We start from the raw sequence: 21,093 nt of genomic DNA, 5'->3' as shown, positions 1-21,093 counted from the left end.
GTGCACATTATGATGAGATAACTGTAGATGAATTGCGTGATTTTACGATTTTCCCGATTTGAAAGTCAATATCACATCGTACATCGTGATTTCTCTAACTTCTCACGGCTACTCGATAGTTTCTCTTCAAAGTAGAATCTTTTCCCCCAAGGTCAAAGAACAGCGATGTCTGATTAGTGACCCTATTTGATTCACGTAATTACTACTATATCTGTCCTAGATTTGAAATATCCTTAGGCAGCGAAAACATATCCTCGATTAGTGTCATAATTTCTTAATAAAATATTGAATTTACAGTAACAAAAATACCAAAGAAAATTTATTACACGCATAAACAAGAAACAATGAAAAAGTTAAATTCAAGTTAAAGATGAACGTGTATTTATATATGATTTAAAAAGATAACATATTAAATACAAATTAAAGTTGTATTTAATTAAAATCTAGTCTAATTAATTTATTAAATAGAAATTATGTTGCTATACGATATATTGCTATTAGTTTATTAAAAATATGATTTTATATATCTTGTATATATATCATTATTTAATTTTACTAATTGAACTCAAAAGAGTTGCAATATATCAATAAAAATATAAAAATTTAAAATATCTTCATAATACATCTATCATCAGTGTCTTTAATAGAACTGCAAAAAACTGATTGAACAGATTTATTCTAATACTACTATTTCTTTCTCTCTCTCTCTCTCTCTCTCTCTCTCTCTCTCTCTCTCTCTCTCTCTCTCTCTCTCTCTCTCTCTCTTTCTCTCTCTCAGCATGTCTGTAAGCCTTTCGAGACCCCGCTGTTAACGCATAACTTTTCTCGTGCGATCTAACACTTTCAATTCCACGACGCAACGATGTACATCAAGCGTAGTCACGGCCACGTGGTGATTTCTCCGCAGGAAGCCTCGTCCTCCAAGGTCAGAGGACAAAACTCTTCTGCAGTAACCCAATCCAAGTTGCCAATGTCCGCTTTAGGTTTGAACGGCAACTCCGATACGAGAATCCCTTTCTCGCGGACTCTCTGACTCTCCTCTTCTTCGAACTCTGAGAAATCGTCGTCTACGTCACTTCTGATCCTCGCGCCAGTGAAATCGGCATCCGTCAGAATAATTGTATTCACTCTTCGTTTCTTCGACTTTTCCCGCGATATTTCTTTCAAGATTTCCTTCTTCGAGGCTTTCGATAATCTTCTCTTATTGAGACGACGCGAGGACGACGCGGGAGATTCCTTGATCGCCTCATTCTCACGATCGTTCTGATTGACGGCACTCGGTTGCCGCTCTTCGTCATCCGCTTCGCTGCCGCTCAATGATTTCCTACTTTGTAGCTCTAATCGACCTGGAAATGCGTTCTTCGGGAATGTATTTTTATCAGTGGGACTGACGTCGACGGTTTTGACCGCGTTTTCGCCGGCACCTGCCACCGATTCTGCCGACTTTTCGCTTAAAGTTCCGATTGCTTCCTGACAAGCATCTATAGAGTCGACCGGACAAGTCGTGTCAGGACCATAGGTTTCCGCGATGCCGTATTTTAGATTTGACTCGGCCGGCAACGCACTCGGAATAGGTCCCTTATCGATCTTGGTACTTTCGATGTTGATTTTCATCCGTGGATGTTTGCGATATTCGTCCTGTAAGTAATCGCGAAACTGATCCTTGAAATAACCATCGATCATTTTCCATACACTAGAGCTGTACCAGCCCAATATGCCGAGCAGAACTATACCGCGAACAGCGAATGCTAACATTGTAAAGTCCTGCTTGTGATTGATTAGCGAGATACAATATAGAATATATATAGAATTAAAGTGAAAGTGTATTTCAAGTACATAAATGCGTTATAATTTTGCCGTCTAACGCGGCAAGATTCGCGACATATGTTATTAGAATTAATATTTTTTCTAAAACTTAAACTGTCGTTAAATTCGACCTTAATTTATAATTAAAATTGAGATTTAATAACTGTTTTTTATTCGCTTGTTTTGCTAAAAGTTCTACGACGTTTTTATTCCTGCAAGTTCTAGAACTTGCAGCAAAAAAACTACAGAGAGACGAGCTTCATCTTACACAAATATCACGATCTGTGCATCTGACTTTCAAATGCCACCTGAAAAAAAGTTCCGACAGGCGTCTGTATTTGCAAGAATATTAAATCTTTTAAAAGCTGACTATTATTTCTCGCTTACTATCCTAGTATAGATCTCTCGCCGATATTAAAATACACTTACTACGAGATGTGGATTAAATAAATATATTATACATACAATACACTTGTATTGTAAATAATTTAATCAAAGATAAGCAACATAATTTCTATAAGATTATAATCTATTAATTTGAATAATTATATGTTATCTAGTTTTTATTCAGTTGTATTCAGCTTATCTGTTTTAATATCAATGCCAAGTTTAAAACATTGATAATGCTCTAGATTTATCAATAAAATAAAGTAAAATAAAATCAACTTTAAGATATATAATAATCGGGATAATAATTGGAATATTGTTGCCTTATAGAAAAATATACTTATTTTTAAAAATAATTAAATTTATAACGCTATTTTTAAAATATCTTTTCATTATCTTTCGTTGATTAATAATCCTCTTCTCCTACAAAGTAATCTTTGATGATATAGAAGGATTCTTTCATATTCGGCCAAGCCATAGTCACAAAGATCATAATTGAATTCGCAATTACGAAAAGTCTCATTATTTCGATACCGGTGCTGGATCGAAGCCAGTTTGCAAAACCTTGATTATCGTCATCGCTCACGTTTCCTGAATCTGATTTCTCCGTTACATTTACATTTTGACGACTCTTACTACCTTTGTTCTCGTTGTTTCCACGTTTCCTCATAATTATCATCCAGCGATCATCTGCAAGTATCGATTTTATTGTTGAATATCACAGAAACATGGTGCTCTGCACACTAAATTACTTGATTAATATTATTTTTAATATATTTAATATATATATATATTTATTTATTTATTTATTAAAGATGTAATGTTTTTATCGAAAATAATAAGTGATAATAATAATATGAAATCGAGAAGCAAAATCACTTTCACAAATATCAAAAGTTAAAGACGTTGTAATATTATATGAATTTTCATTAAAACCGCTTTTTTGCGTTTAAAATGTTGACTTTGTGTATCTAAATCGGGTAAATTGATCATTATGCTCCGTTAATTGTTATATACCACTGTGTAATATTGATTATTAATTAATAATTTAGGTCGCAAATTTGAGGGAAGTTGTCTCATTACGTAATAATTTACGATAATCGGCTTCAGGATGCAGTCGATATATATGAGATGTAGCGAGTACAAGAACATATACGCTCGTGCTTCGAAATGCATGTGTGCGTGAACACGGCCGCACACGGCATTTCTGTACATAGGAGAAATACGCACACTTGAGAGTGAGTGCGATAACCATCAACGGGTCAAATTTCGAGCTTACGTTTACAATTCTTTTCAATCTTTTTGACTAATATGTGCGAAATTGAAATTAAAGAAGAATATTTGCGATTTTTCGTATTTCGAGATAAAATGTCGTAACAGTGATCAATGTATAAAATGTTAAATAAAATTATTTTTGAATGTATTTATATAATATTTCATGTTGGAGAATGTGACAAAATAAATTAAAATTTAATTTCACGAAACGTTATTATTTTATTCAATAATACAGCTACTTAACACAAAGTGGATTAAGAGTTAAAAGGAAATTTGCAATTCACATAATGTTTGCTCACATTGGTTGCACGCGTTTTAAAACTCACTAGTGTTTGCTCAATGTCAATCTATGGCCGTTTAACAACTTTTTAGTTCTATCTCGTTCTCTGCTTCTTCGATCGAAAATTTAGAAAAGATAGCAAAGTTATAAAAAACGAATATTGATCCTGATAGATTAAAGTTTTCGTCACATTTCGTAGCGAGTAAATTGCAAGGACTATTAGAATTGTTATCGGCAAAGAACAGCCTTCACTAGAACACGATCTCCTATAGTATAATACTCCATTTTCCGCTTCTTTCTCCCATACTCTCCAAGTTTGGACTTTTCAATGATTGACTGGCTGGTTACCAAAATTTGATTCTATTGTTCACACTCCAACGACGAATGATAGGAATACGATGACTCGCGAGCTTGCTCGACGAAAACGGGCGGCCGGCATTTCAAATTAAATCGTATTAAGGCCAACGATTGATTGTAATTGTGTTTGATAGAGAACGTGCCATGTCTTATCGACACTTTCATGATTTGTAAAGGGTGTGTCGGTAGAAGCAGAGCGAATCGATAGACTGATTTGTTTCAGTTCATACAAACGCTCCGACATCACATGCTTCGTCACGAAGAGTAAAAGGCCGATAAAAGTTGTTTGTTCACTGTGAGTGGCGAAATCGTATGAAATCATGATTAAAAACATCGCATTAAAGCTAGTAAAAAGAACATTTTATCTATGATAATCAGCCTTTGATATATGATAATCAGAGTAATAATTATAATTGTTTTACTCTACTTCTGATAAAATAATATTTACGATAGAAGATATATTAATTTTTATTACGATAGAACATAATAAAAAAAAAAAAACAAAATCGACTTCCATTGGTCCATTGATCACTGTTGCCAATAGTTGCATAATTGGTCATTCGATAATTAAATGAGGATACATGAGTATATTACGTCACGAACGGAAAGTTGGTCACTAGTTGGTGAGGTAACAGTACAATGTCGTCCAATGCTCCACTTCCGAAGTCGTCCGTCGCGAACACCCAGTTAGAAAAGTTGGCTTAATCATTATTCCCATTTCTGTAGGTATCGGCAGACGCTTCGTCTGTTATCGAAAACGATCGATGTAACGCGCGTAAATGAGAAGTACATGTACTACGTTGCTAGTACGTTATAATGGTGTATATAGGTATACACGGCAGGAACGAAATAAAATTCTCTTAAAGCCAGTTTAAATTTCTGTCTACGAGACCACTTACTGTGCAATCTGCACGCAATAAAGTGACATGAAACGCGGTAATGCAGTTCCAAAGGATGGAGCTTGCGGTCAATGAACGTGGAAATTGCAACGGCAGGACAGTTATCGGCAAAGGACAGCCCGGAGCTGCGCGCGCGATCATTTCTATGGAAAGTGATACGTCCGACGAGCCCTCATTCTCGGTGCATCCCTCTGCCGTAAGTGGAGAATCAATCTGTTGTGCGCGTAGTTGCGAAAGTTTAATCTCTCTACATTGCTTTCATGCACCACACATAAACCGTAGTTTGCGAGTTTCATATCGGAGTATAACATCACATCAATATTATATCTCGCCTCATCAAATATTTAGCTGGTTATAATTGAAGATAAGTCTGAAGACGAGAATATACAATACTACTTGATTTTGTTTTTATCGACTTTGAGATAACATTGATCTCTTAATGCACGTTTGTCTGTCCTAAATATTATCCCGCTATTAAGTTACTGAAGTATAAAGAATATTTTATATCTGATCTTAACTTTAATAATAGATATTTTTATCAATTTTAATCTGTTTTTAAAATGTAACTAAATATATAGAAAGATATAATTAATATATATATATGTATATTTCTAAAAATTATAGAATAAAAATAGAATAAAACTTCTAAAAATTATAATAAAAATAGAATAAAAATTTTGTGAAAATAAAACACTCTTCGAGACCACGTGTATCCTGAACTGTTATTGGCAAACTTACCGCGTTATGTTGATTTCTGTCGACAATCTATCAAATCTGTATGAATCTGTTACGAATCAGTTCCAAGTAGCTTGCTTTTTTACGGCTTTTTACGAAGCGTGAAATCCCGGCAACGTGATGCACGCAACAACTGCCAGCAACGGTTTGCCACTTTTCGCGTCTACTTTGCTGTGAGACGAATATAAGGCTTCCCGGCTTGGTAAGCTCATTATAAGATTTCACGATAGTACTGAAGGTTCTCGAAAGATCACGTGGCACGTGACGACATTCCAAAGTACCTCTAGTAAATTCAATACTATAGAATTCCTCAATAATCCGTTGCATTATATTCTCTGCGTGGAACCATAATCTCGTGAATGAATTTTAAATATTACATTACATTTCATCACATATATGTGACGATTATTTAAAAATTGTATTAAATATTATTATATGTAATTTTGAATAAGAATGTAAACAAAACAAATTCTTTAAGATAGATTAATAGGTTTGCACGAAAAAGCAATGAATCGAAAAATGACGTAAATCTCCAAACAATATATATTTAAAGTTATTTTCAATTTATACGATCACTAATTTTTCTTATAAGTTTAATAGTCAGAGATAACGGGATAGTATGGTAAAATTGCCTCCGAATAAAAAGATATGCATAAAGGGAACTTTACATATATTTTTTCCATTGTCTGTATAATATACTAATGCACAAAAGAAAATAAAGATTTTTTTTATACATTAGTATACTACATAGATATCTGAAAAAAATATAATATTCCTTTGATAGGTATCCCTCTTTATGAATAATTTTTACTTACTTAATCACTCTATAATCGACCATGAGATATAAAAGATTTTAGTTTTCCAAACATGTGTGTGTTTCCGTAACTCCCTAACGAGGAAATCTGGAAAGTTAAAATGTTGCATAACGCATTTACTCATTATAAGTTACTCTCAGATAGCTACTACGTTAAATTATCTTCGGGGTCAATTTTACCATACTTATCCCGCTATACCCTTTATCTTGATTGAACTCTCTACTATTATATTTTTTATCTTTTGTATGTAAATTAATAGCACAATTTCTTAAACAGTTATTTCACGATCACATACACAATCTGATAATTATCACTCGCGAGTGGCTTAATAAATCACCGATGAATGGGTTGAAATTCGACGTTGTCATCTTCCGATCGATTAGATCGCACGCAACATTTTCCATGTGGTGCTTTGCGAAGAAGCTCGATTAATCATGCGAGCTATCTAAAATTGTGAGCGGAAGAGATACGCGGTTCCTATTCCTATTCAGAAGACATGTATAAATAGCGTGGAATGTCGACTACAATGCGAGCAAATGAACATTCGCATCACCGAACGCTTTCTGATGACAAAGAGTTATTCAGATATTGGCACAAATATAATTTCCTGTCGAAGTTATATCGGAAAGAGATTTGTTTCGAGATGCGTTGGAAATAAACGCCCACGCTGTAAAAAATAAGAGAGTTCGCAAGCGCACATCGAAAATGAGAGAATTTATTGCAACACTTGTGCGGAAAACTTTCTTTGTTTAAATATTTCAATTTTAATGGCAGCAAAAATTTTTTATGTGAATCCATAAATACGAAAAGCGTCGTATAAAATAAGAGAAATATAAATTGCAATTATTAATTCGTGGAATTATTGATCAATGAATTGTGAATTGTTCGCGATTTTCAGAAATCATTTCCGTGAAATAAAGTTAAAAGTAATGCGAAACGGATTCATCGAATGTTCTGCGACCGGAATAAGAACTATTCCCGGCGTCTCCGTCAAAGCCCTCCGGGGACTTGCTTATTCTTGGCGGAGAGATTGACTCGTAACACGGTTATCCGGTACTTCGTTTTGCCGATAATGCCAAAGGATCATAGATGTATTTCCCACTGACAGCACACGACCTGGTATGTTCGATGCAATTTTCTTTGAAAGTATTATCCGCGCCATCATAGAACATCGATATTCGGTATGTATATCGAAAGCTTCAGTGATCTTTATCGAGAGAGCCTCATTATTAAAAAATTAAAAATTTTGTATTAAACACTTTCGTATCATCAAAAAAACGCTAATTCTTGTAGGATATAAAATTTTTAACGAATCTTCTAACAATCATAAAATAATAATTCCATACAATTATTAGTATTATATTTACAATACACATAAATATATATAATTTTGAATTTGTCACGTTATACGGAGTCTTTAATTTTAATAAATATCTTAATTAATTATCGTAACATTTAATTTTAATATTATTTTTTATTTTTCTGTATTTTTTTTTAGAGACAAAATAAAATAAGTAACTACTATTATACTATTACAGAACGCTATAATATTCAGAAGTTCTAACAGAAAAAGATATCACGACTGTTTATTGATTTTCTCATTTGTGAATTTTCTCGAGTTATTCGTAAACGCGTAGCACTTTGTGACACAAAAAAAAGGAATCTATTGAATTCCATGAAAAACTTTGTCAAAGTATACAATGTGACTATTGATGTTATCCCTATTCAAAACTCAACTGGATTCCAGAAGGTGCCAAACCATTTATGCGTTTTCTCTGATTGTCGCGACACGTGCGCTTCGATCGCTTACGGCGAAGAAAATTGCCAATCAGTGAGAAATTTCCCTATAATAGTCAACGCTCTGCATTTCGCTAAAGAATTTCTAGATCGCCCCTTACATGTAACGTATCTTGTATAGTATGGTGCAAGATCTCTTAGGAATGTTTATACAATGATGTAACTAAACTACTTCTGTAACCAAAATATTTTGCTTAAATGCATTCTTCGTAGAGAGATATGTCGAATGATTTCTGTTTTGAATAGTTATTGGATGTATCAGTGTAATGATACATAACACTTTACATGATTAACGTTATTATTGATAAAATACATTGCTAAGTATTTATGATTGATATATATATAAGTAGAAAGAAGAGCATGATAAAAAAATATATTTCAACCACATAATAAATATATTTCAACCACATAAATAATTTTCTAAAAAAAAAACTGTTGTATTTTATGGGCGATTTTAATTCAATTAAAAGCACTAATTATTGCATCGCATTATGTCATATCATCTCTTCCTTTGCGATGCTGAAATCGTGGCGAAATACTGTCGACTTTATGCGATGAATGATGAAAGTATATGAGTATTAAGCTGTACGCGGAAGTAATTATAATCATGAATTATAGAATACACTCTCGTGGGAGCTATTAGCTATTATACTCTTGGCTATGTAAAAATACCATGCTATAGCACTACCCGTTTTAAACAAATTGTTCTTTGGTAAACGACTTCGGCGTGCGAATAGGCCTCTAAAATTTACAAACTTTGCCGTTGAACGCGATATGCGAACTTTCTTCGTAGTTCTTGAAACGCTTGACAAGTTTTGCCAGGAATTAAACTTGTATTTAATATCAAGTTTATCATTGGACATATTTAAGACTTTAACCGTTTTGAGAAATATTCATCAACTTGAATTTTTCAACGCAGGCTCAATTTCCTACAGAATCCGCGAATTTGTTTCAAGTATTCTTTTCTCGCATTTTCATGAATTCTTTATTTAATTTTTACGTTATATGACTTTTTTACGTTTGTAATACGTCGCATTATTGTATTTCAACGCAAAGCTATTTATCTAGGCTAGAAATTTTACTTTTCTTGACTGTTTCCAAAAGACTAATAATTTAAAAGATTTCTCGCTCGCATAAGGGATAGAATTTTTAATTTTATTTTACAAAACGATAATTTTTATTTTATTGAAATGTCGATGAGGGAAAATGTCTCTATCATAAAAATAATGCATATAGAGAAGGTACTTCTTATGTATATTACAGATAAGACACAAGATTTTCTCAAAATAATCATGCTTAATAGATTCTCGCTCGCATCAAAGAATTCAGCTATAATGACTCTACTTTCTCAACTTGACAGTCTTGGAGTCAGTAAAACGAAAGTAGTCCGGAATCCTTAATTTTTTCTTCCGTTTTCAAGAGAAGGAGTGGACTTTCGGAGTAATTAGGAAAGACACGCAAATGGACCGTAAAGCAATTCGCACGCTGCGAATTGAATCGGCGCCAGAGAAAATCTAGTTTCACTTTTGTTTCACGTCTTGTCCTTCTTCGCGTGTCGCGTATCTCACTCCGTAATGCATTTTCTAATGAAGATTATCAGATGCATTGGTTTACTGCCGCCAGCGCAATTAATTGGGTCTCCCGAGGATATCACGTATTTGGGGTGTGACGTGAATTATTCTCGCGAGTAACGCTATAGCTCGAAAGCGCCCGTTTCACTCTGTTTGTGTGTGATTCTCTGAAGATTAAAACTATGCGGAATTAATTTATAAGTTATCCGTGTAAGATCCCGTCTCCTAGCATTTTCACCCTACATTTCAACCGGCAAACATATATTTGAAGAATGATTACACTCGGTCTTAAAATCGCTCGATTAGAATTATATAACTTATTGTGTAACATGTGTAATGAACAGGATGACAGTCTTTTCGTCAAATTTCCGCGACATTGTGCACAATATAATTCCATGATATTTCATTATACAACCTTGGAATTATTTGTAATAGTGTTTTACATACGTAATAGCTTTAGAAACACAGGCATTCGATATTGCAAAAATCAGATCGATATTATTTAAGCGATTTTGTTAAAATTAATCGTATTATTTGTAATATTAGTTTATATTTTGTAGATATAATTTTATATAGATTATAACAAAATAATGTTTATTTTTTTCTTTCGGCGTTGCATTATTATTTCAGATAATAAAATCAAACATACTCAGAGGAGTACTTTTTTATGATTTTAATAAGATATTTTTTTATAAAGAGAATATGATTCACGCCACCAATATGTTTATATTTGACAATAAACTAAATAACTGATGCAACGATATTTTCTCGGAGCACGTACGCGTCAAAACGTGACATTCAACAATGGAATCGAGATGTCACGTAAAGATTGCCGCAGAATCTTCTCAGGCTGTTCCTAGTAAATCTCTCGGAACTTTCGCTTCGGAATCGTCGTACGTGAGTTTCAGCCGAAATGGCAAGCTCGCAAAAAGGGAGCGTTGTAAAGTGATCCGCGTTGAGAGACACGCGTCTTTCAAACGTATTCATTTTCTTCCGCAATTCGCCGCGCACAAACACCAGCAGTTCTTCCTGTGCCGCATCGTAGCCGGTAGCTAGGTAGCTATATAAGTGAACGACCTTAATGCAACGGTATTCGTGTGTGCGCGATTTTCAAAGCACGTACGACAACGGTGCGTTACGACGCGCGTAAGGTCGCCACACGTCGAAACTGCTCCGGTTACATCGCCCGGATCCGCTTGTCGTGTCAGATTTATGCATTGTACTGAATGGAATTTCTATACGGGGCACAAAAACACATTGAAAGATTTTAATCTAAAGATTTGTTTCTATTCACTATGTCCAACTAAAATTGATACAATAAGATATTTACTTTTGCACTAAAACAAAATTTAAATTTATATTATGATAAATAAATTTAGACTGGTTTAGATGATTTACGTGACAGAAATTTAAATATTAAAAGCAACGATATTTTGATTAGAAAATAGATCAACAATAAATCTGAACAGCTTCTTAACAACATTTTGTTAAAATGTTTAACACAAAAGATTTTATTATTGAAATATAAATCTAGCAACATTATTGCGTATAAAACATTTTTCATTCTGTTAATCTTAAGAATATTCTATTTTTCTTTTAATATTATTCGAAAACAAAAATGTACGTCTTATTACGATTAAGTTAATTTTGATGAATTGCAACTTTTATCATATTACATCCACGTGAACGAGAGATAATAGTATTTATAGTTTCTAAGTAAATCAATACGGAAAATGGAAGTTTGTAAATTTCCTGAGATTATATATTATTAATTAACTCGCATTTACTCGTGGACAAACTTTCCGCGATTTTCGTGATTATCATTTAAACTTGTGCCGATTTTTAAAAGTCGATAATTGCACTTGTATGAAATCGCTCGTATTTCTAGCAAGTAGAAACGGGAGATCGAAACTCTAGCTGGGAACCTGTTACGGATGATCCTACGACCAGAAATATGCCGGGATCCTCGAGAAGCACATTCCAAAAGAATGGGGGGAGAAAAGAAGGAAAGAAGGGACAGTGAAATTACAGGATAAGAAAAAGCAAATTTTATAAAACTCGATATATATATATATATATATATATATATATATAAATTTTTACAAAAGTTAATAATTAAATACATTGACTTATATATATATATATATATATATATATATATATATTAAAATAATGCGTTATTCTTGTTGCAATAATCTTTTGTGATTAATCACAAAGTATAAATATGATGATGCAAAACAAAGATAGAGACTCGTTAGCATCTTCTGCGAAATATTATCAAAGCGATTGCAACGACGGGAAATGTAGCGATAATAAGAATGTTAATGGCGAGAATAAAAATTATAATGGTAATGGCAGAGAGGAAAACCATTTTCACGATAAATTAGAGTAGGGAAGAAGAGAGATCGTCAGGAAAGAAGGCGCTCGTTAGAGATTAACGCAAGTCTTCGGCAACTGGTATTAAGACTAGCTTGAAAACAAATCAAACAAGACAAAAATTCTCAAGAGAGTCACGGAGCGAAGGCGAGAGTGAAATGAGAGTGGACGAGAACACGAGATGGAGAAGGGATCCGGATGAGTGGAAGAAGAAGCGGAGATGAGGGAGATGCGCCGGGACGCATTCCGATCGTTCAAAAGATCCTTCGAGTCCTTTCGATCGGAATGGATCCCAATGCCCTTTGCTGATCTCTCGGAGGATCGTATTGTCCGCGTTGGAACGCTTGCGAGGAACCAGAAAGAAAGAGAGAGAGAGAGAGAGAGAGAGAGAGAGAGTAAACGGCATGGAGGTGGCAGGAGATACGTTGTCGGGACCCCAGCAGGATACCTAACTTAACCTTAGAGCAAACGGTCAAAACGCAATCAAAACGGAGTCCACTCACCTCGTCGCTCGTTCGTACCGCGACACCTTCCTCGATATTCACGATCGTTTGTATGCAAGATCCCCCAGAGAGCACACCACGAATATGATAACACTGTAAGAAAATATACTACACGTTGCACACGTCAAATTACCCGGGTGCGCTGACACGCCGCATTTTGTCCTGCGCCCGTTTGAAAAGTAATCTTCGGCGCTGCCGCAACTCGGATTCTATGGTCCCCCCTTGAGCGCGTCGTTTCACGCTCTCCCGCTCTCCGTCCGGAATTACCGTTCAGGATTATACGTTGCGAACGTTCGTGTGACACACGTGCGTTGTTGGCCGCGACAGACGCGAAAAATGCGAGACCACGAGAATTGCGCGCTTTATTCCGAAGCGGCAGATAAGTGTGACAAACACCGACTGATCGACGTGTTTGCCGTTTGACCTGCCTGCAAACTGACCAATCGCTACGCAGGTGGTATCCTGCTGTGGTCCCCGCTGGTGGCAGGTTTAGGAAAAGGGAAGGGGACCTGACTACTTGCTGCGCGACCTGCTGGGACCTGGCGCAGAATGCATGGTATATATATCAGGCCCCGGTTTTGCTTTTGAATCAACCGATGTTGTAATTGGTCGTTGGTAACGCGAACCATGAACAACGGATGGTGGATTGTTCAACGTCTTAAAGTATTATCATGCCATGTCTGTTTATTAAAGCAAGATATTCGCGGCAGAGACTTTGAACCAGGTTTCCTTCGTTACCAACTATCGATAGTTTGCTTGATTTGAGTCATTTTTATATTAATTACATCATAATGACGTATATACAAAACGATTTTTAGACTCATATTAAAGACGAGAAAAAACAGTATATTTCTTTTTCTAATCGAGAATTTTAAAAACAATATGTACACTTAATCGATGATTCTTTAATAAAGTGAAATTTTGACGCATTATTAATATTGAAATTATTATGAAATATTATTTTGATAAATAAGAGAAGAATAGGATTTATAAATATATTATATACGCTTTCCCTTATATCAATGATACTTTAAAAATTATTGTTGAATTTTCATTCTTTTATCTTTATAAACAAGAATTAAATTTTTAAATATTTAATCGTGTGTATATTAAAAACTACTAATCGCGTTATATTAACGTATCAATTACATTTAACAATATTTATTGTTACATGATAAAATTAAAAAGAGTACAACGTACATAAAGATATTTATCAGTGTTGAGGTTTGATATCGCTCAACATACTGACGTGGGGAAAATATTACGAAGCAGACCTCGTGCACACGGTGCTTCAAGGCTGACCAGCGTAGGTACTTATTGTATCAAGTCTTGTTAACGGAGATGTTCATTCACTCTCATCGGCCAGATGATCAGTATGGCTCGCATAATTCGTCGCGTCCCGCTAGTGTCGTACGGCGCAAAACAGGCCGGAAAGAAACCGTGACTTTTTCGATTAATATGTGTCTGAAGTATCGATCTTACATCATGGAAACGCAATTAGTGTGTCAGCTCGTTTGACGACGATGGCGGCGCTGGTTCGTCTTAAACGCGGTAGCGTCCAGCTGAGACACGCGGCACTCGAAGTCAGAGGTACGTGTGCTCTCAATTAATTTCCTGCGACAATATTTTCCGGATTCTCTCAGTGCATTACTTTCACATCGCGTGATTTGCAAATAATTAACGTTTTGTGACGTACAGTTAAACAGAATACCATTTATTAATTATTCGAAGTATATATTGCAAAATTATCGTATGATATATTTTAACTACAGATTTGATTAATCGATTTTTAATCAATTTCTTTGAAAATCTTACAATCGCGTTTTGTTGATTATAAATTTTGTGTTAGTGAAATTATTCTTTCTTCCAATTATTATTATTAATTAAAAAATTGTTGCACATTCTATATTCTATGTGAAATAAATTTGTCTTATGAACAGTGTTGAGATAACTATTTTTTTTCGCTTTACACTATTCTAAGAATTAATAACGTTGTGTGCTCAAAAAGTGTCAGCTATTTTCGTTATATCACCGTTGAGCCAAAGTTGAGGTCACCTGAAATATATTTGGAGTAGTGGAAAGATAGTGAGCGAAGAATCAAACACCGGGAGTGATAAGAGCGAGATGTCGCGGTCGGTTTCATTTTTATTGAGTTCTGAGTGAGATGGCAGACTTCGTCAAAAGAGGTAGCGTGCAGTTCGTTAAACATGGCAGTTGTCAGTTAAAACTTGCTGCGCAAGAAGTTCGAGGTTCGTTAATTTTAATCAATTACAAATAATTCTATTTCTCATTGAGTGAATTAAATTTAATTTCATTTCACACTGTCTAACATTGTCAAACTTTAAATAACTCTCGCGATGCAATTAGAAATTTATATTAATTTATTCAATGTAAGAAGTATAATTACCGTTTTGCGTCATTCTGTAATGCCCAAACATTTTAATATTAATAATATTTTCATAATGACGTTAAAATCAGTCGACAAATGCTTTTTAAGTTTAAAAGTGATACGCAGATATCATTGTCAGCCGTTTGAGTAAGTTATCAAAATCAAACAGTCGTGTTCAGATGTTTAAAGACTACGATAATGGATGTAAATATACGTGTATATATATTTTTTTTTCTGCTACAACTTCATCTCGAATTTGCCGAAAATACAATTCTATGAAAATTGTCAATTTTAATTTGATATAATAATAAGATATTTATCGTTAGCCAATACTATTTTATTTGATAATTTTTGTTAACACAAAATTCCACAGTAAAAGGATTATTATTTTAACCATTTAACCGCATTTGAAATATTAATAATTTTTATTAATATAATGCGACGAATAAGATATTTGTGTCTTATAATTTTAACCGACACAACGCGGTCATAATTAATTAAATACAATTATTTAATAATAAATTTTAATAGAAATTTTTGTCGAAAAAACTGTTATGTCTCACCGGCGATTTGATCGAATTAATCGTGACTATTATGACATATTACGTAATTATATTATTATTTGTCAGCGGCTGTACGGGCGCGACACATCGTCGCCGCACTGGTCGCAGTTGGATTTGCACTTTGCGGCGCCGTGGAAGTCAGCTCTTCTGTCGCATTACTAGCAAATCAGAAAGACAATCATGCCATCATCGATACGTCTTGGCACTGTGATATGCTGGTCAACATCACCAGCCGCAATCGCACCGAAGACTTTGAGATTATATTTATGGAGGTATATATTTTCTCAAGCTTTTCTCGTTCTTCATATTTTGATACGTTTGTTTAACACTAAATTCTTTCAACTCTTATCTAATAAGTTTTTATTTATCAACGTAAACATAAATTAAACAAGATTAATCTTAAATGTGATTCTGTTGCGTTTGCTTTAATTATTACATTTTTAAGTAGTCTCAAGGAGGAAATGTATGTAATATTGTTAGGAGAATAGAAATGTTTACTGAAACGCTAAAGATATTTAAAATTCATATTACGAATGACAGCTACCGCAGGAAGAGCGAGCGGAATCGATCATGCGCGAGGCGTTTTTATGGGGACAGGTCGCCGGTCCGATACTCGGAGGTTGCTTAGTATGGGGTCGATCCGGGCCTTCTATGGTGTTCTCACGCGCGGTTCTCAGTGCTTGTGTAGCGTCTTTGTTAGTACCCGCTGCCTGGCGCGGACCGTCGCACGTGGCGCTTCGTCTACTTCAAGGATTATGCACCGTAAGTCTGCGCGCAGATTTTATTGACGTCATCTCTGTATAGATACTTGGCAACGCGAGCTACGCGAGTTTTCGCGTAACATCGTAAAAGACGGCACACGCAGAACGTAGAGAAATTATTGCGACATCGTGGTCTTTTGCAGGGCGCGACCATGCCTGCTGCTCATATGTTGGCTATGACGTGGTTTAACAGTAATCACAGAAGCTGGTATTTCAGTTGTTACGCAGGTATGTTTGCGGTTGCGAATAACGTGGTGGTTTTTTAAATGAGAAGTAAAGAGTCGAGATGAGTATAATAAGCTCTCCGATCTCCATTCAGTATTGTTTTGTAAGAAGGACATATTTGGGAAGATACTACGACTTTCTCAGGATATTTTTTAAAGCGTTCCACCGAACTGTACATGGGTCATGCATGATTAATCGATTAATCTTCATTCTCGTTCTCTTTAAGCTGTTAGCGTAGGTTATTGCCTCACCGGATGGCTGGGCACCGCGGTGGTGCGAATGTTTGGCCGCGATTCTTTGTGTTACGGTCTGGTTCTTCTGGCACTATGCTGGTATTTCGCCTTTGGTCGATTCGTCAAGGATACACCAAGGTCTTATCAACACGATACAAACGTAAGCAACGCTTCCGGGCATTTAGTGAGCTAACTCGTCACGGAAAGTTGCCCAATGTGTTAATTCGCTACACACTTATACACACATATGTATATAAATATGCATATATAAATATTTTTTTTAATAATAAAAACAAATCTTGTATATTTATGTATATATATATATATAAAATATTTGTCTATTGAATTGGTATGTCCGGCATGTGTATATTATATATGTATAAAAATTGTTGGCATGAAAAATTGAAAAATTCTTACACAAACTGTAGAGGAAAAATTTTCCATCAGCCAATTGATCCGCAATTAATTTATTATACATATACATGTACATACATACATACATACATACATACATACATATATATATATATATATATACACAAACACACTAATAATTACAGGCGGCTGTGATACCATGGGGAAAATTACTAAGATCTGTACCCGTCTGGGCGTCCGCAGTGGCGACTATGGGCAATCAATGGGGTGACGCGACGCTCGCACTTGGCATGACGAAATATCTAAAACTCATATATGGTTTCTCTACAGCTAACGTAAGTTGGCTGGATTTGATGTGGTTATTATTATCCTGACATTTTTTAGCCGTTAAAAAGAAGAGTGCAAAGCTATAAAAATATGAAAGAATATAATACGGAAAAAAGGCGAATAGATATATAAATTTTGTTATTGTTATATACGTAATTATATAACGGTACAAGTCAGGGGTTCAGTTTCATAACCGATCGATATTGCGGAACAGCTGCAAGAGTAATAACGGTCTCGCCTGGTTACTAACAATAAGTTGTGATCCAATTCAGGACTCGGTGCTGACCACATTACCTCACATCGGTCACTTCATGGCTGCTCTGACCTGCGGTCTTCTAGTGGATCACGTCCGCGAGTCTAAAATAGTATCCACAACCACGGCGAGAAAGTTGGTCGTATACACAGGTACGTTATGTATATTTCTCTGTAAACGGCATTATATTTGCAAAACGCGTATAAGAATTTTTAGTCATCTCAATTCTTTGATAATCAAGTTAATTAATCATATAAACATTTAACACAATTTTTGAATGAAAGCATTCTAATCTAAATTTAATATCAAATTATAACGAGATAAAAGATAATATACTTTATTCCAACACATATCTCTTCCGGTTCTCTATATACGGGTTTAATATTGTTCTCAATAATATTAAATAAATGCGATCAGCGCACTTCATCCCTGCGGCTCTTCTTTTCGTCGCCGGTTACGCCGGATGTCAGGCCCTGGGCGCAGCCTGGTTAGGGATAGCGGCCCTTCTTGTTTCCGGCACCGCACCCGCCGGTGCACTCGCGGCTATAGCCGATCTCGCACCTGCGGAATCGCCGGCCTGTGCGGCGGCCGCGTGCGCTCTCTGCTCTACGTTGGGCGCCGCGGGATTGCTGGCTGCCAACTACTTCGTCACCCAGGCTCTTCATGGCTCTGTAAGTCATATTATTACACCGGACATGACATCCGCTCGCGTAAATGTAACGCGCTAAATAGTTTCGTCGTCTACGAATAGGTACAGTAGGAAGTCGATTACGTAAGCAGAATTTAGTGATGAATAGTTTCTTGTGCTTTCTAAATTTTAGTCTGGGTCTTGTTTTTTTTTCTGTCTCATTAAATTATTAATAATTTATTATTTTCAGTTATTTAAAAAATTATTAGTATATACTTATAATTTCTTTCATTCATTTCATCTATATTATACGTATCTTGGAAAATGTATAATATGTATGTATTTCTTTTGTTATATTTCAAGTGAGAATTGAAAGCTGAGACTGCATCGCAATATCAAAGATATTCAGATTTTTAATTTTGTCGCGATTTCAATATGTCTTTGCAATCTGTCGTCTTATTTAGGTTTTACGCAAATGACGCTAATTACGAAGAGAATGGCGTTTCAGATCGCTGGCTCTTGGCGATTGGTGTTCGGTGTCGCATCCGTCGTCTTGTTAACAACCGCTGCGGTTTTTCTCGCGCTCGGCAAAGGCGTTCCGCAACCGTGGATCCCATCGGTGGCGAGACCGCGAAGTCACGACGTAATCTACGAACAGGACGCCCTCGAGCTCGATCACGAAGACGTGGGCGTGCAGACCGAGCCTTTCGGGCCCTACGCGCTAGAGGATGACGTCGAGAGCTTAAGGAACGTGCCTCGCTCCGCGTCTATTCATTCCAAGATCTCGGTGGCCTCTAATTGAATTGCGATCACTAGCCTGCAAATTCTCTGTGCCATTTTTATGTGCCTCATCTTATCCTAAGGATATCGCTCTATCGCTTCGTATTTTTTTTTTTTTTTTTTTTTTATTTACGATAGAGAAAACTGTACAATAAGTATATCATACGCGTGATTACCGTGATCAATGTATATAACATTTTAAAAGTAAGAATTATATGTTTATACGATTAAAAGAAATTATCCTCAAAGAATATTATAATAGAAAAAAGATATATCAAAAAGAACTCAGATATCTGATTTTATATATTGTCGCCTGTTTAACGAAACGTCGTTTTGAGAGCGTTGACTGTTCTAGAGAGATAAAATCTTTGCGAAACGATGCCATGAATAATAATGAGTAGATTAGTCGACTCGTAGAAAGTCGATTAGAACACCACAGTGGGCTAGAAATTCGATGAGAGATCAAGTATCAAGTAAGTATCAAGTAAATGTTGTTTTTGTATCAGATTACTCGCTTTCGACTATTGTTGTAGCAGCCTCGCTTCATCAGAATGCATTGCCGCGATTTTCTCCAGTTATTTCCTAACTCTTGTTGCATACAAATGTATGCATTACGCGCGTTCTGTTTCTGTGAGACAATGTGTTGTGCCCTCCGCGACGACGGCTTTCTATCTCTGGAGAAAGAGAGCGAGAGAAAAAGTCGTCGGGATGCGACGGGCGCTCTAATTAGATAGTTTTACCGGCGGCTTGTCCTTATCGCGTTCTGATCTTATCGCGAAACCGCGGCTACGCCACTGTATCTCTAGCGGCATGCATGGAATACCGGAAGACGTGTGTAAAATCACTGTCCGTTTCAAAGACTGTCCCCGCGACTGTTCTAACGACGATGTCGGCCTTTCACATGCACGCGTGCATATCCGGCGCGCGCGGAAAAATCGAAACGCTATTTAAGTAACCGCGGAAAACGAGCTGCCATTCACCGTGAATTCAGATACATACTTTGCACCTTACTTTATACTACGTTGCGTTTGTTTTACTTGTTACACAAAACTCGTTTAATCTACGTTTTTTTTTTTTTTCGAACGCGTGTTCTGTAAATACAACATAAAATATCGCTTTATTTATGTATTACGTTTGATTTTATTTATTAATAATTAGAAAGCGCATGTTTTTACACATTTTTTAAGCAAAACTTTTAGATTAAACTTAGAAAATAGAAACTTATCTTTTTAAGATATATCAATAAAATATATCGATAAAATTACTCGTGATATCGCATTCGTTAACAATTCGTTAATAACTCATACACATGATAATCAACGATGGTTACCGAGAAATTATTTTAATTCATTTTTTCTGATGAATTAATAATTAATAAATTGAAATAAATAAATTGATTAGTAATTAATAAATTAATAAATTCTTAAAAAAATTTATCTCTCTTTTTAATATGTTTTTTTTTCATCGAAATTTTTCGCTCGACTCGTTTTTTCGTATTTTCACTTGGACAAATCGAACATGCTGAACGGTGATTGTTCCGCTTCACGGCATTCGGATATACGTGCAAGATATTCGTGTCGTGTCATACGTAACGCTTTTGCGGACGAAGAATTTGCCCGCGGACAACACGCGGACACTCCAAATGCGTGGAAATTGCGCGCGAGATCTTAAGATCCCCGCCCACGACTGCGTATATTCGCGCACGACTAATGCAACTTTGTTGTGTAGATCCGACCCGGCCAAGAGTGTCGCAATCCG

At 35.6% G+C, this 21,093-nt stretch overlaps 3 protein-coding genes across 4 annotated transcripts in view; 1 reads left to right on the top strand and 2 right to left on the bottom strand.

Moving 5' to 3' along the window:
* LOC140675177 (uncharacterized) overlaps nt 1-13,242 on the bottom strand; it is an 80,029-nt gene extending 66,787 nt beyond the window's left edge. The window contains exon 1 of the mRNA XM_072909342.1: nt 12,802-13,242. The gene's annotated coding sequence lies outside the window, so the exon portion shown is untranslated. The remainder of the gene's footprint in view (nt 1-12,801) is intronic.
* Nucleotides 763-2,595, bottom strand: LOC140675184 (uncharacterized). The gene has a single exon (XM_072909352.1). The coding sequence runs from the start codon at nt 1,753-1,755 to the stop codon at nt 880-882; it is 876 nt and encodes a 291-aa protein (XP_072765453.1). The 5' UTR covers nt 1,756-2,595; the 3' UTR covers nt 763-879.
* Nucleotides 13,243-14,130: 888 nt separating the features above from the next.
* On the top strand, nt 14,131-21,089 carry LOC140675078 (sialin). Of its 2 annotated transcripts, XM_072909114.1 has the most exons (10): nt 14,131-14,391; nt 14,810-15,050; nt 15,820-16,025; nt 16,294-16,515; nt 16,658-16,742; nt 16,966-17,132; nt 17,533-17,682; nt 17,947-18,079; nt 18,345-18,598; nt 19,064-21,089. In XM_072909114.1, exons 2-10 carry the CDS (start codon nt 14,966-14,968, stop codon nt 19,355-19,357), a joined length of 1,596 nt encoding a protein of 531 aa, XP_072765215.1. In that variant the 5' UTR covers nt 14,131-14,391; nt 14,810-14,965; the 3' UTR covers nt 19,358-21,089. The 2 variants fall into 2 exon arrangements, with proteins under 2 accessions (XP_072765215.1, XP_072765216.1); XM_072909115.1 differs by lacking the exon at nt 14,810-15,050.
* Nucleotides 21,090-21,093: the final 4 nt, after the last annotated feature.

This window comes from Anoplolepis gracilipes, chromosome 17 (assembly GCF_047496725.1).
Source record: "Anoplolepis gracilipes chromosome 17, ASM4749672v1, whole genome shotgun sequence".
NCBI classification, from domain to species: Eukaryota; Metazoa; Arthropoda; class Insecta; order Hymenoptera; family Formicidae; genus Anoplolepis; species Anoplolepis gracilipes.
Note: the sequence above shows the minus strand (reverse complement) of the source record. Positions and strands in the feature narration are given on the sequence as shown.

Coding starts and splice junctions, on each gene's coding strand:
- LOC140675184 (XM_072909352.1), bottom strand. CDS start 1,755: ATGTTAGCATTCGCTGTTCGCGGTATAGTTCTGCTCGGCATATTGGGC.
- LOC140675078 (XM_072909114.1), top strand. CDS start 14,966: ATGGCAGACTTCGTCAAAAGAGGTAGCGTGCAGTTCGTTAAACATGGC. Junction 16,026..16,293: donor TTGAGATTATATTTATGGAG/GTATATATTTTC, acceptor TACGAATGACAG/CTACCGCAGGAAGAGCGAGC. Junction 16,516..16,657: donor TACTTCAAGGATTATGCACC/GTAAGTCTGCGC, acceptor GGTCTTTTGCAG/GGCGCGACCATGCCTGCTGC.